We start from the raw sequence: 15864 nt of genomic DNA, 5'->3' as shown, positions 1-15864 counted from the left end.
GGGACACCTATGCATGTGTTTTTATATGTGTGTGTGCACATGTTTGTAGGTGAACTAGTATTTATTATTAACCAAGAGGATATTATTAGATGATAAAAGTAATGCCACCACAAAAAATTAACACTACAATAAGATCTCAGGGATCACTATAAGCACTAGAAGCCACTTTATGACATTTTATTAACACTCACCGTAACTATAATCAAGAAGTAAAAACATTCTCTAACCACTCTAACAATTTATTTGCCTATTTATTTATTTAACAAATACCACTATAAAATATAATGGAATTTATTAAAAACAAATATAATAGCTGAGCAAATTTACAATTACAAGGCAGGTGACAGTAAAAGAAAATATAACTAAAACTCAAGTATAAGTTCTTTTAAGCTTTCTGATTACTGAGAAGCCTCCCAGATCACACTACTTAAGGACTAAACCATAACTTAAACATATTTTACTCACTAACCATTAATGTCAAATTTTAGAATTTATATATTTAAAATATAATTATTTTAAATAGTTGATAAATGTATTTTAGACAATTAGGAGGATTAAATTTTAATGTTATAGTGCAAAAGAAATGTTGTACCCACTTATTAATTATCAAAAAGCCAGTAATATACAGCTTAGTATTCAGACTTGGAATCATCTATGTTAGTATTAATATATATAAATTTAGACAATATAAAATTAAGCAAAATGACCTTAATTACCTAAAATACAAATACATTACTTTTAAAATAATAGTTCATAATTTTAAAAAGCCAAAAGATAATACTGAGATATAAAACTATCCTACTGACTTTTATTCATGAAAGAATTCAAATAAAATCATATATTATCAGACTTTCTTATGAGAGACAAACATTTAAAATTTTGATTATTTAACCATTATAGTACAGTACATGCTCCTTACAAAAAATTTTGAAATGAAGGTAGAGAGCTTAGGATTTTTAAAAATAAGTGCATGTATAACCACTATAATATTTAATACTGTATACAATTTTAATCTTTTTCATTTAATATTATGAAAACTTTTATATAATTTTATGTGTTCCAAGATAAATAAAAATTCAACTAAAAAATCCTAAAAGTATGTTTATGATAGTCAGAATTGACCATGCAATATGATTAATAATAAAGAATAAATAAAGCAAAGACAAGGAGACATGCAATGCATGCTATGAAAGTGTCAAGGTCTGACATTTAAAACAGTAAATAGAATCCTAATAGTCACTTCCTTAAATATGACTAATTAGTAAAAATGAATAAAGAAAATCAGGAGACAAAGCAGAATTATAAGGTCCTAATAATGACTATGCTTATAAAGCAGCAAAGGTATTTTGCAATTCTCAGGGACTAATTATTGATTGACTACTTGTATTGATATCAAATTTTACAAAAGATGAATATCTATTTGGTGACATACTATATTGTAGTGATTTATAATTAGACATTTATTATATATTACTTTTCTGCCTGTCCACATCGTTTCACAAGAAAGCATGAAATAACATTATATTCAAACTGGGATCTGAGGAGGGTTATATACGAAACATGTGAAAGATTTTACCTGTCCAACCAGGCAAGCAGACTCTTAGCTGCTCCAATCAGATCCACAACTGAAGTTAGAAAGTCATTTGGCAACTTTCGACTGGTTCTCCCATCATAATGACCACTCCTTCTCCTTCCTGTTATAAAATTCTGTAGATTTTTGGCAGATGCATTCAACTTGTGAGAAAGGGTTTTTAGGTTTTCTGTTTCCAAGCCATAATTCTGAATTATAAAAAAGAGAGAATAAAGAAAAAGTCAGTATTTGATTCGTTCATTAAAATATTTATTGAATACTTTACTATGCACAAACAAAAGGACTAGTGGTAGAGTTACAAATGAATAAATTAGGATTTCTGCCCTAGAGGAGCCCACAGTGAGGATCTGGGGAGATACCAGGCAAACAATTTTTAAAAATAAGGAAGCGGACTTGGCCCAGTGGATAGGACATCCGCCTACCACATGGGAGGTTCACGGTTCAAACTCCCGGCCTCCTTGACTGGTGTGGAGCTGGCCCATGCTCAGTGCTGATGTGCGCAAGGAGTGCCCTGCCACGCAGGGGTGTCCCCCGCATAGGGGAGCCCCACGCACAAGGAGTGCGCCCCGTAAGGAGAGCTGCCCAGTGGGAAAGAAAGTGCAGCCTGCCCAGGAGTGGCACTGCACGCACGGAGAGCTGACACAGCAAGATGACGCAACAAAAAGAAACACAGATTCCCAGTACCACTGATAAGGATAGAAGCAGTCACAGAAGAACACGCAGCGAATGGACACGGAGAGCAGACAACTGGGGGGGGGGTGGGGAAGGAGAGAGAGAGGAAAAAAAAGAAGCACTGATGAAAAAAAAATATGTGTGTGTTTTTTAAAGAAATGTAGTTAGATATGAGCATGGAAAGATGAGGGTATCACATCTTGGAAGTATGCCACCCATCTTCAAGTTTACCATCTTCAAGTAGGAAAAAAAGTGTACAATCCCCCTCAAATAAACCTTAGGGGAGATTTTAGAAAGTTAAAATTAATAATTAAAGCAGATAATTGTGAGTTGTAAAACACCACTAAGAAAGGATGGTTAACCCAATCAAAGGATGATCTTGATCAAACCACTTAGTGTCATACATATTGCTGTCATGTGTGAAACTAATGTATTATTGCCTTATAGAATATCATAAATAGTAAAGGATGTTAAAATTTGATTGGACCTTAGAGGCTATCTATGTTCAATTTGCCTTCCTTTTTAAAGTTGAGGAAACGGAGGTACATGGAGATTCTGACTTAAGCACTTTTAGATTAGACAGAGTTCAGAATAGGATTGCAAGTCACTTGGCCACCTGTGCAGGGATTCCTCCACCATATTCTCCAGCATCTATATTCTATGCCTGCTTAAAGCAGGGTGGTGACAACAAATGAAACAAAGTGGAAGATAAAATACTGGGGGAGTGAAAAATGAGAAGACGCAAATGGTACAATGTATTTAAGCTAAATTATTAAATCAATAACCACAGGATACCTACTTAATATGAAATTTGGGTGTTTTTTTTCCTGTGGTAATTAAAGAAAAGAGAGGACTTAATGGAGAAAAAGAGGGGAGTAAGATAGGTTTGGATGCATCAACATTAAATATCAAGTTATATTATATATGGTACCACTAAAGATTTAATAGTGATAAAAGTTTGTACTGAGAATTTATATTTTTATTAAAAGAACACTCTTTTATTTGGAGTCACAGATTAAAAAAATATATTGTATATTAAATTCTGGAATTCACTGCTTAATTTGAATTGCAATATTCTTCCCAAGTTAAAAGGTTTGGCTTGTGTTTATAAAATAACATTCCATTCAAATTCTATTGCATCTGAGCATGGATTATCTATGGAACATTTGGGAGATTTTATCCAGTGTGTCACTATATAATGAGGGAAATCCTTTTATAAGGTTATAAAAGATACTCTCTAATGACTAGATAAGAACAATTCATAATTATATCAACTAAATGTAAAGCATGCTTCTGAAGTGTTTGAAAGTATTTTCAGAACAGATTTTCCGTGTTAAAGCATTTTCCTTGAAGTGCAACCATGTTGACACTTTCCTGTATATTAGTGATTTTAACAAAGAAACAGTTATTTACAAAGTAAAGAGTATGTCAGAGAAACGCAAATTACAACAGTTTATTAACGAGGAACCTAATTTATCAATCTGTTAGATGACCTTTCACTTTGCAGCCATTAGCCTCCATAAAAGATTAAGGTATTTCTCTCTATATAACATTAGGCAACTCAAATTTTATTAGAAAAGGTAAAATTTTAAAAATACAAATTGTTTAATAAATAAAAATCTGAAAGCAAGGTAAAAATACTTTAGAGCCTTCAAAATTCAAAATAATATTAAAATTATTACCTTTAATAAAATTAAGTACTCATCTTGAGGTTTTTTTAAATAACATGTAATCCATTTTATTTTGAGATCAGCATTTTTCACTCCAAAATTCTTGAGTAGAAATTCCAATATTTTCTTTGTCAAAGCTTTAGATGAACATTATTACAAAGTTTTAGTCAAAAATTTCATAACTTATGTTTCTGGATTCCTAACCTTCATATTGTTACCACTTTTCCACTTCTTCCTAATAACTCCATATTACCTTATCTTGACCACACATTACATAGGATGACAAATGATCAATCTTATATATATCAACATCTGTCCAATTAACATCATATCTTAGGAAACAAAGGGGGGAATTAAGGCAATTTATTCTTAGTTCTGAATTTTCCAACTTAGAAGATTTTCAATCGTCAAGTCTGTTTTTGTTAAATTTTGTTGACTGTGCCTGCTTTTGAAAAAAATAACTTTATTCATGTGTTTTTCAAGTGTTTCTTTATAATCCCTCCAATTTCAAAATAAACTCAATATAGTGCCAAAATAAAACCAAAACAATTTTTCAAACTACAATACTATCCCAGGGATTACCTTAGTTCTTTGTTCTGCTCTTTTTCTTAAAAGTTCTTCTATTCTTTATTCATTTGGAGAAAATATAATTGCCATATTATACTTTTGAATGCAAGGAAAATGAATTTTCAAGCATTCTGATTCTGAAATATACTTCACTTCCAGGCTCAGCTGTGTCACTACCTTGTTGCGTGACCTTATCACTCCTTTCATTATCTCGGTTTTTTCCATCTGTGGAATAAGTAAATTACTAGATAATGTCTAAAGTGTCTTATTGTCATATGATTAATCCTATGAAAATCTGATCACACTACTAGATGCACGCAATAATAAATTAGAACCAGAAGAGCATGGATAGTATATGTCATATCATATCACACCATATCATATATTTTTGAGGACCTACTGTGCACCAAAACATACTGAAGTGTATATATAATGTTCTGAAAATTAACGCAATCTAATGCCAACAAAATAAGTTCAAAATATGGCCCGTGAATTTGCTCCTCCTATTTGTTGGCTAAGGACAAAACCAACAACCCTGTGTGTAGTATTCACATCTTTAAAAAGATAAGGTAAGTTTTCCCCTTTACTCTGGCTTGGTTTTCATCAACTTCTATGTTATACAATTTTAATAAAAGAGATGGATTAATTAACCTCCCAAGTTAATTCATACCATTACAATTTACAATTCTAAGTAGCTATAATCAATTACTGCCAACACAGATCTCTTCTTGCTCTTTCTTTCATGAAAGCAGATGGTTTGTTTGACTCACTAAGTATCAGTAAATCACGCCCTCTTGCCTACCATTTAAAGAATCTACAAGTAAATGAAGCATGCCTTTGGTTTTAGCCAGGGGTATACAGATGAAAGGTACTGCCTCAACTTTTTTTTTAAATGCAGGTTTCTTGATTATAGATATACTTTTTACTGGCTATTCATGAGAAAGCTAGGCTTTACTATTGTTATAGAGAGGACTACATCAAGAAAACAAAAATTGGGGCATGAAAGCATGCAACTGTTTTCTTCATCCTATGGTACCCTATTTGTTCATATACTTGGTCATTAACATGTCTGCCAGGAACCAGTCATGTCTCAAGACGGTAGACACATTCAGTCTAGTCTTAATGAATTGGTGATAAGTTTATACTAGTTTTCTCTTTCAATTAGCTGCATGCAAACATATCAAAGAAAGAAATGAACATTTAATATTTTAAAAAATGGAGTTGGCTATATTGCTATATCCTCACTAATGGCAAATTCTCACTAAACACTTAACCAAGAATATTCACTACTGGCATTACATATTTTAGAATGGCAATACTATTTAACTCAGAGCTCTTAATTTGAATGTATTAAGGAGAAGGTGTATAGGTTTATAATGCTTTTGCTTTATAAACATGAGAGTCCTAAAAGGCTTATTTTAATGATATTTTTTGAAAAGTAATTATTTGGAGATGAATGAGCCAAGCAATTATGTTTCTAAGAAAGAAACAACTCCTAGCAATTGCAAATATCAAAATTTTCATGCAAAGTATGTATTAAATGAAAGGAACATAAGGAATAAAATGAAAACAGCTCTTTTCCTGTCATAAGTGATTTACTTATACTTCCCAATAAAAGGTATACTGTCAGAACTTAAGGGATACATAGTAAACTATATATAGTTTATTTATGCTTTTACTCTTTCAGCTATATTTTGCTTTCTATTTAAGCATACTAAATGACAGCATACAAGTATAAAAGAGTTAATACATTTATAAATTATGAACAACTTAATTCTTTCTAGCATAACATAGTGCAAACAACATAGTTGCTTCTTAATAATCATTTGTTAAATGAATTTAAAAGTAACTAAATAAACCTTTCATTTTCATCGGCTGCCATAACATTTATTCCCCATCAGGGCTAATTTCAAGACAAGGCAATAAAAATAACTATAGCACAGCTTGAAAGAAACAAAAGGAATTTGGTAAGTTTTCTGTGTCTTCCTTACACTAGAAACTGAAACTTCAGCATCAGAGGCTGTGTAGGCAATAGAAAAACTTACACCTCTCTGGAGAGTTTCATTCAGTCAGATAATATTAATTTAACGCCCACTTTATGTTAAGCATAGGGCTGAAAACTGAGGACGACTTTTCCCCAACTATTTTGTCTGGCAAGCATCTACTCATGCTTCAAGAACTAATTCAAATCTCACATACATTTCCTGAACCCCTTAGCAGTGCTAATTATTTCATTGTGCACTTCCCTGGGACTTTCTTTAAATCTATATTATTGTTTAATGACTGTTGTTTTCTTATTGGATTGTACACATCTCAAGAGGACAGACAATATCTTTTTCATTTTTGTATTCATGGTAATAGCAGTGTTTGAGCATCAGAGTGGATGAATATATAAATTGCTGAAAGAAGAAATATATATATAGTAGATATAGGTAAGAAGTAGAAAGGCGAATAGAGGCATTCAGAGACAGGACATAATCTCCCATTCTCACCACCACAACTCCTGTTTTAGTCAACTCAGCTTACTGATGAGGCATCTCACCTCCTGATATTATAAAGGTATTTCAAAGTGAATAAGAGTTCACTGCTCTGAAATTTGCTCTATATTCACTGGAAAACGTTTGTTGTATAAACTGAAAGATATTTACACTGCTATACTAGCCATTAGGAAGCAGTGAAGAGGAACTTTAATATTTGACCTCTCTAGGGAATGTGTCCCAATTTTTTGCTGACTAGAAACATACAAAATGAATTTAGCATTTTGATTTATTTTTTTTCTCTGTTAACTCCTAGAAGAGTTCAACCACATAATGAAGTTTTTTGAAGACAATGAGACAAAACTCAGGGGCTTAAACCCAGAACTGTAAAGGTATTAAAGCACTTCCACTTTCAAAAAATATGTATTGAGCATCCACTATCGCAAGGAATTTTTGCTACATATAAGGTGTTCAACAAGTACAGTAACTCTTCCCATATTGCTTATAGTCAGGTGGAAGAAATAGACAATAAACTGATGAACATGCATGTTAAGTACATAATTAATTATATAGTATATAATTAAGTATATAATTATAAAACGAGATGAGGGTTGAGAGAGAGAGTAAGAGTGGGGTCTAATTTTAGACCAGGTGAAGATAAGGCACTGATCAAAGAATGTCTCTTTAAAGAAGTGGGTATTAAGGGAAAACCAAAGTATAAGTGGGAGGTGCTGTTCAACAAAAATGGTCTCGGATTACAGTCTTCTTTGGAATCTGTTTTCAGTCAGGTCTTTTATTCTTGCTTATCCTCTTAGCTTTTAGTGAAATTTGTTGACATTACTGAGAGTCCTTAATGAAAATCACACTCCCCTCTTCGCTTTTGCCACAACACTTTCTTAGTTGACATAAAGCTTTTCTACCACTCTGGATGTCTCCTCTGTACGCTCCTCTTCCTTTCCAACCCACATGTTGAGGTACACCCTTTGTTCTTTATACTCTACAGGCTCTCCCTGGGTGATCTACTCCTTTTTAAATTTTTTTAAAAAATTTATTTCTCTCCCCCCCCCCAGTTGTCTGCTCTCTGTGTCCGTTCGCTGTGTGTTCTTCTGTGACCTCTTCTATCTTTATCAGTGGCACTGGAAATCTATGTTTCTTTTTGTTGCATCATCTTGCTGTGTCAGCTCTCCATGTGTGCGGCGCCATTCTTGGGCAGGCTGCACTTTCTTTCGTGCTGGGTGGCTCCCCTTACAGGACACATTCCTTGTGCATGGGGCTTTCCTACATGGGGGACACTCCTGCGTGGCAGGGCACTCCTTGCGTGCATCAGCACTGTGCATGGGCCAGCTCCACACAGGGGGACAGGGTTTGAACTGCAGACCTCCCATGTAGTAGGCAGACGCCCTATCCATTGGGCCAACTCCACTTCCCTGATCTACTCCTTTTTATGGATCCAATATCTATATCCTTGAGAGTCCCAAAGCTATATCTTCAACCACTCCTGAGTGCCAAATTCATATATTCAACTAACGGAGATCTCTTTCTGGATAACGCCTCAAATTCAATAAATCCAAAACTCAATTTATATTCCCACCTAAGTCTACTCTTCTTTTTGTTATTGCCTATATTTATTACTATACAATCATCTATTCTATCTCTGAAGCTAAAAGGACAGAATGTTTCTCAACTTCTCCTTTATCTCACTTTCCATATTTACCATCTCTCTATTCTTTACCATCACAACCTTAGTTCTGGCCCTGCTCATAGTTTACATGGATTATTTCAAACAGTTTCTGATAGTTCTCCCTATCTCTAGTTTCTGCTCACTCCATTCCACCTTTGGAATGTGACCATCAGTGACATTTTTAAAACCAGTATTTGATTATTCTTGGATGGTTCTCCAATGCTTACATTAGGAAATATAAACCTTTTCTCATGGTGGTAAGGCACTTTAAAATGTAGCCCCATTCTGTCTTTTAAAGCCTAATTTCTTGTCTCTGTTTCCCAACTATTTTTTTTTATTGGTTTTGTAAAAATATTACATTAAAAAAATATGAGGTCCCATTCAACCCTACCACCCCCACCCCAGCAACCCTTACTCCCATCATCATGACTCATCCATTGCACCTGGTAAGTACATCTCTGGGCATCTCTGCACCCCATGGTCAATAGTCTACATCATGGCCCATACTCTCCCACATTCCATCCAGTGGGCCCTGGGAAGATTTACAATGTCCGGTGATTGCCCCTGAAGCACCATCCAGGGCAACTCTAAGTCCCAAAGGCGCCTCCGCCTCTCATCTCTTCCTGCCATTCCCCATACCCATCAGCCACCATGTCCACTTTTCCCACTCCAATGCCACCTTTTCTCTGTGGACCTTGGATTGCCCAACTATTTTTGTCATTCCAAAAAGCCAACCATTTTTAAAACATGCCACGTATGATCTTTATTCTGTGCGCATGTATATGTGTTGTTTTATCTACCTGAAATGCCCTTTCCCCTCTTCCTCTACCTACCAAATACATGTTCATCTTCCATTAGGCTGCTTAAGTAGCATCTCCTTTGCAACATGAACCCATCTATCTTAGTCAAAGTTAGTTACTTTCTCTTCGGTGCTCCCATAAAACTTAGTTTGAACTTTTATTTCAGTAATTATCCTACAGTATGGCGATAATTTTTATACCAGTGTCCAACACTAAACTTTCAAGAAGGCAGAAACCAGGTCTTATTCACATCTGTCACAACAGGAATAACAGTGCTGATTTTATTAATTGGCTCTGGAATTGAAATGCATTTATTCATCTCATTAATTATCATTATCTTAATAATAGTTATTATTTATTGAATGCCTATTATGTGCTAGATGCTAAATTAAGCACTATACAAACATGATCTCACTTACTTTCTACAACAATAAGAGGTAGCTGTCATCATCTCCATTTTAAAAAAGGAACTAAGGCTGTGGTCAAATTATTTGCCCACAAGTATCAGTAACTGAATGAGCCAAATTCAAACCCAGATTATCACATGACAAAGCTTATATTCTTTCTCTATGTAACTGTCTCCTCATTAATATATGGGGGACTTTACAACTAATCAGGCCACTGTCTTCTAACTTACCATGAAAAAACAAAACAAAACAACTACTATATTCCTTTCAGATTATCTAATTACGATCAGAATCTTACATGAGGCTATCTCTTACTTAAATAGGCACTGCTCTCTTAAGATACAAAAGTAACCATGTAAGGATAATGTCAAATTTTCACATTATATACATAAAGAACACTCAGTTTGATTATTTTAAGGATGATCTTTCTAAAATGGGATTACTTAGTATTTGTGATACTAATCAAGATTTTCAGAAAGAAATGGACTTTACAACTGATTGTACACAACAGTATATATCAAATGCTGTTGTGAAAACTCCCCTGGTGATCTCTAACTCAACTTTTTCAAGTAGCTAAATGTAATGTCACTAGTTGAGTTATAAGCCTCTTTAAATTATAATTTGATACTGTAGAATAAAATAAATTCAAGGAAGGAGGAAAGGACCATATCCAGTTTGTTAAGAATTAGAATTAGGGGATTTCTTTTCTACTGCATTAAAATTACTTAAAAAAAAAAGAAAAGGAGGAGAAAGAAAAGGGGAAAACAAGCAAGGGAACAAGAAAAGAAGGAAACAAGCAAAGCAACAAGAATAAAAAAGGAGAGAAAACAAGAAAAATGAGAAATTTCCCTTCCCACCAGTTTTATGTCCTTACCAGTGCACACAGAAGGTCAACTGCTTCTAAGATCAGTTCTTGATGGCCAATGCGGCTGACACCCAGATCTTCTAGCTCCTGATGTGTAATGCGCAGCAGCTGGTCCCCACTAATCTTCTCTCTCTCAAAATTCTTAATATACTGTTGCAAACAGTCATCAAGACCTGCAACAGAGAAATATGAAAGACTAGAATGAAAAAAGTTGAACCAATCAGAAGGAGGTGAGAAACAGCAAGCATTAACTCCTACCATGTTACAAGTTAAGAACATTTCAACTCTGGATGAGTCCGATCACCCACTTTTCTCAACCTATATAAGAGCTGTAGCTGAAAAAAAAATCACAACATATCCCTAGTTGTTAGGATCCTATTTGATTTGTCCTCAGCAATTATTGGAAATTGTCACCTCTCTTCTCAGCAGATCTCCTTGCTACTTATTTCATTATTTACCTAACTTTTTTTTTTTAAAGATTTATTTATTTATTTAATTTCCCCCCCTCCCCTGGTTGTCTGTTCTTGGTGTCTATTTGTTGCATCTTGTTTCTCTGTCCGCTTCTGTTGTCGTCAGCGGGAAGTGTGGGCGGCGCCATTCCTGGGCAGGCTGCACTTTCTTTTCATGCTGGGCGGCTCTCCTCACGGGCGCACTCCTTGCGAGTGGGGCTCCCCCACGCGGGGGACACCCTTGCGTGGCACGGCACTCCTTGCGCGCATCAGCACTGCGCATGGCCAGCTCCACACGGGTCAAGGAGGCCCGGGGTTTGAACCTCGGACCTCCCATATGGTAGACGGATGCCCTAACCACTGGGCCAAAGTCCGTTTCCCTAACTTTTTAAACTCATCTGCATCCCACTCTGCCTTTCTTCTTTAACCCCATTTCAAAGGGAGAGGTTTCCTTCTTCCTACAGAAGGCTAATCCATCTTTCTGGGCTCTGGAATTCCATCTTCTGTCACCTTAACACTACTTTAACAATTAAACTAACTTTCCCTTTGTTTGAACCATTTCCTATTCATGGACTCCTTCTATGTTCATCTTTTTAAAAAGTTTCCTTCATTTCCTAGATTCCATGTTCCTTACTTGTCTGTCATTCCTTTTATAGGCAAGTCTCTTACCTTGATTTCCTCACCTCCAATGTTCTCCTTAAACCACTGCAATTTGGATTGTGCCCCCATTATACTCTTCAAACTACTTTTTTTCAAGATTACCTAGACCACTTAATAAGTAACCAGACAGTCTATAAAGTGGGTCAATTTCAATCATCTAAAATATGACTTTGTGTACAGATGATGAACTAGACTAAGAAGATTACATCTCTCCAGAATATTCAGTAAGGAATACCAAGAATACCAGAAACTAAAAGGTCTTGATTATTTCAAGGCAGGAGATGAGAAGCCAAAGTGGAATACATTCCAGGTGAAATTACAATGGAGCAGAAACTATAAGCAAATAGAGAAAGTTGAGTGACAAGGTTAGAAAAGATGTGCAAAGGGAAGAAAAGTCCCATAACAGAGAGATTATGTGCCACTGAAAGAGGAAAAGAGAGTCATAGTCCTAAAAACTGCTTGGTTCCTGACAGCATTTAGTACCAGGCCACATGTCTTTATTATAATCTCAAACGTTCTTAAACTAACTAGAGTTACCCTGTAGCCTCTCTATACTAACTTATTTTTCTTTTATTCTCCATTGTTATGTGTATAGTGCTCTCTCCTGGTTCCCCTACCTCTTTATCCATTCCTAATGAGACCCCTCTCAGGATACTTTCTCCAAATGTCCTAAAATATTGTTCCTCTCCACTCTAGGAACTCTCCCTGACCCCTTGACCACTCACTCTAAACATTCTAACTGAACAATCTCATCTATGATGTCTTCAACTATTATCTATTTATCATTTATTTCTATTTCAGATCTCCCGCGTGAATGCCAGCCCTATATGTCTACATGCCTCAACTTATCCACAAGACAACTAATTTTCCCCTCCAGAGGAGTCTCCCTGCCACATTCACTGTCTCAATGAATGGCACTACCATCTACCTGACTATAAAGGCCAAATATATGGAGCTTTCTTAGATTCATTCACCTCCCTTAGAGCCCTATATCCAAACAACTTCTGTGTTCTATATCAACTGGTCCTCTGAATATCATATGTGTATGTGTGTGTGTGTGTGATTTTCCTAAATCAGGCCTTTGTTATCTAGACACAGCAGTATCCTGCTACTACCTGCAGCATGTGAAAGTTTGTGAGGCCCTATGTCCCTTCTATAATGTAAGATTAAGAACTTAAAACAAACATCTATAAATCCAACATCCCTTTGCTTAATCACACAAAAGATAATTCATAGACAATCTCATCTTTAATTTAGCTTTCAGTCCCCTAATTTCACTGATAATGCATATTTTCAAGGTTACCAATAATCAACATCACCAGATCTAATTGCCTGATCTCCAATCTCATTCTCCCTAAACAATTTCTCTATTTCTACCATCATTTTTAGTCTCAGATCCATCTTTGATGACGTCTGAATCTAATCTCTTATTTTGTCAGTCAGTGAGAAAGATAATTTCTTCATTCAAAACAGTTCTTGCTCTGTCCTGTCATTTCTGAACTCAATGTCACCAGCTTATTCATGCTGTACGGCCTGCCTTGACATCTAGCTGCTCTCTGGCATGAGTCTGTCCAGTCTGTCACTGCTAGATTACTAAAACACACTTTGATCAAGCCTTTCTCCAATTCAAAAACATTCAAAAAATGTTTTAAAGTTAGAAGGCTTTTCTTTTTTTCTCCTGAATGTCAGGATCAGGTAATATTCAGGTTTTAACTGTAACATCTATTTTCTAGAATATAAAAATCTAGAAAGTTCATATAGTCATGGTTTTTCCTCTATACATAAGATAGTATATAATAATAAATGGTCTAGCAAAAGTCAGTCCTCATTTAAGATGTTTTGGCACTTCCAAACCATCTGAAAAGGAGAAAATTATATTCAACTATATTCAATAGCATTGAGCACTAAGTGAATTTTATTGGGAAACTGGTCAACCTATGTAACTATATAGGCTAGTTCACAGATACCCAGAATATTTAATAAAAATTTTATATTTAATAATTTCCATATAATTCTGGGATAATACAGCCATATAAACTTGATATATAATTCAGAGATAAGTTGTCTGTCACTCTTATTTAGTAGTAAATTATTTATTATTTGTTCTAAACCTTTTTACTATGTTTGGTTTATATTTTATTCAACAAAAAATAAAAAGTTTTCTTCAAAAGCATATATACCACTAGAGCAATAAAAAAGGAGCTAACTATTGATACACACAACAACTTGAATGAATCTCAAGGGCATTAGGCTACATGAAAAAAAGTCAACCTCAGAAAGGTTATTGAATGATTCCATTTATATGACATGCTGAAAAAGGAAAAACTAAAGTGGCAGAAAACAGATCAGCGCTTGTCAGGGGTTGGGAACGGGGGAGGTAACTATAAAGGAGTAGCAAAAGGGAATTTTCTGGGGTGATGAAATTGTTCTATATCCTGATTATGGCACTGGAAACATAAATCGACATGTGTTAAAATTCATAGGACTTACATTTAAAAGTCTATTTATTCTGCTAATTTAAAAATCAAAATTAAAATCATTTAAAAATTTGTAAATGAAATTACAGGCCATACTATTTTTTTTAAAGATTTATTTATTTTTCTCCCCTTCCCCCTGACCCCGGTTGTCTGTTCTCTGTGTCTATTTGCTGCGTCTTCTTCTTTGTCTGCTTCTGTTGTTGTCAGCAGCACTGGAATCTGCGTTTCTTTTGGTTGCGTCATCTTGTTGTGTCAGCTCTCCATGTGGGTGGCGCCATTCCTGGGCAGGCTGCACTTTCTTTCGCACTGGGCTGCTCTCCTTACGGGGCACACTCCTTGTGCATGGGGCTGCCCTATGTGGGGGACACCCCGGCATGGCAGGGCACTCCTTGCGTGCGTCAGCACTGCGCATGGGCCAGCTCCACATGGGTCAAGGAGGCCCGGGGTTTGAACCGCAGACTTCCCATATGGTAGATGGTCGCCCTAACCACTGGGCCAAGTCCGGTGCCCCATACTATATTTTGAAATAAATTTATAAAGTTTGAAAAATACTATTAAAGTAAAAATTTAGTTGAAAAAAATTTTCCCTTTGACATTATTTTGTCCGTGTTTGACAAAAAAGACTCAAGTCAGGGAACGATACTATGTTTCTAGCATTCTATTTAGAAACTATTTATTAAGTACCCGCTAAGTTTGAGGCTGTGTGCATCAATGTATTTAACTACATTTGAAAAGACTCCTTCCCCCTGCTGACTAAAGGAGCTGAGTCTAAAACCAGAATTTTCTTTGAGAAGCCATGTATAATGGAGAGAGTGTGCAGAATGATGTAGGAAACGATTTGTTGAATGAATTTCCATGGACCATGCAGTGGTCCAGAAGACTCCTTAGAAGTAAAAGGCCATGCCCCACAATACTGATTACTACCATTTTTAAGCTACCTTATCCCATTAAATTCTCCTCTGACCTATCTGTAACAATTTAATATTGTCTTTAAGGACAGAGACTAAAATATCTTGTCTATATGGTAACATGTCAGTTGTTCCATTTTGTAAAACAACTTAGTCTCCCTACAATCTGTTTCTGATTCTTCATTTTAAACCAGATATTTTAAATGCCGAGAGACTTTAAAATGAATTTCAAAGAAGACAGCAAAGAAAGATCTGGCTTAAATCTCCCCTCTCCTAGAAAATGATGAAAAGAAAGCAAAAATAAGGAAAACTTCATCACCACTGAAACAAGAAAACAGTGCCAATCATAATGGATAGGTTAAAGTTTAATGTTAAAAAACATTAAAAGGTAATAGAAGAAAATTGGGTTCTGTATAATCAAACCCAGAAACAGTAAGAAAAAAGACTGACGAATTTGACTACACAAAAATTAAGTTTATGTTGCAACTGATTTGACTATCAAATCAAAATAGTCACAAAAACATGCTTATAATACCATCATATACTACATCAAGACCAACCAAAGAGGACAAAGTAACCTACAGATATACTAACAAGTTTCTTTAAAATGTTCAATTGTAAAATACTGAAATATGGTAAT

General features: G+C 35.2%; 1 protein-coding gene across 8 annotated transcripts in view; it reads right to left on the bottom strand.

The window, feature by feature from the left end:
* Positions 1-15864, bottom strand: part of CNKSR2 (connector enhancer of kinase suppressor of Ras 2) — a 355641-nt gene that overhangs the window by 284176 nt on the left and 55601 nt on the right. For all 8 annotated transcript variants that reach the window (XM_058291604.2, XM_058291606.2, XM_058291607.2 and 5 more), the window contains exons 2-3: positions 10740-10903; positions 1577-1779 (exon numbers count right to left, since the gene is read on the bottom strand). In XM_058291604.2, coding sequence (XP_058147587.1) covers positions 1577-1779; positions 10740-10903 — 367 coding nt within the window. The remainder of the gene's footprint in view (positions 1-1576; positions 1780-10739; positions 10904-15864) is intronic.

This window comes from Dasypus novemcinctus, chromosome X (assembly GCF_030445035.2).
Source record: "Dasypus novemcinctus isolate mDasNov1 chromosome X, mDasNov1.1.hap2, whole genome shotgun sequence".
Taxonomy (NCBI): Eukaryota; Metazoa; Chordata; class Mammalia; order Cingulata; family Dasypodidae; genus Dasypus; species Dasypus novemcinctus.
Note: the sequence above shows the minus strand (reverse complement) of the source record. Positions and strands in the feature narration are given on the sequence as shown.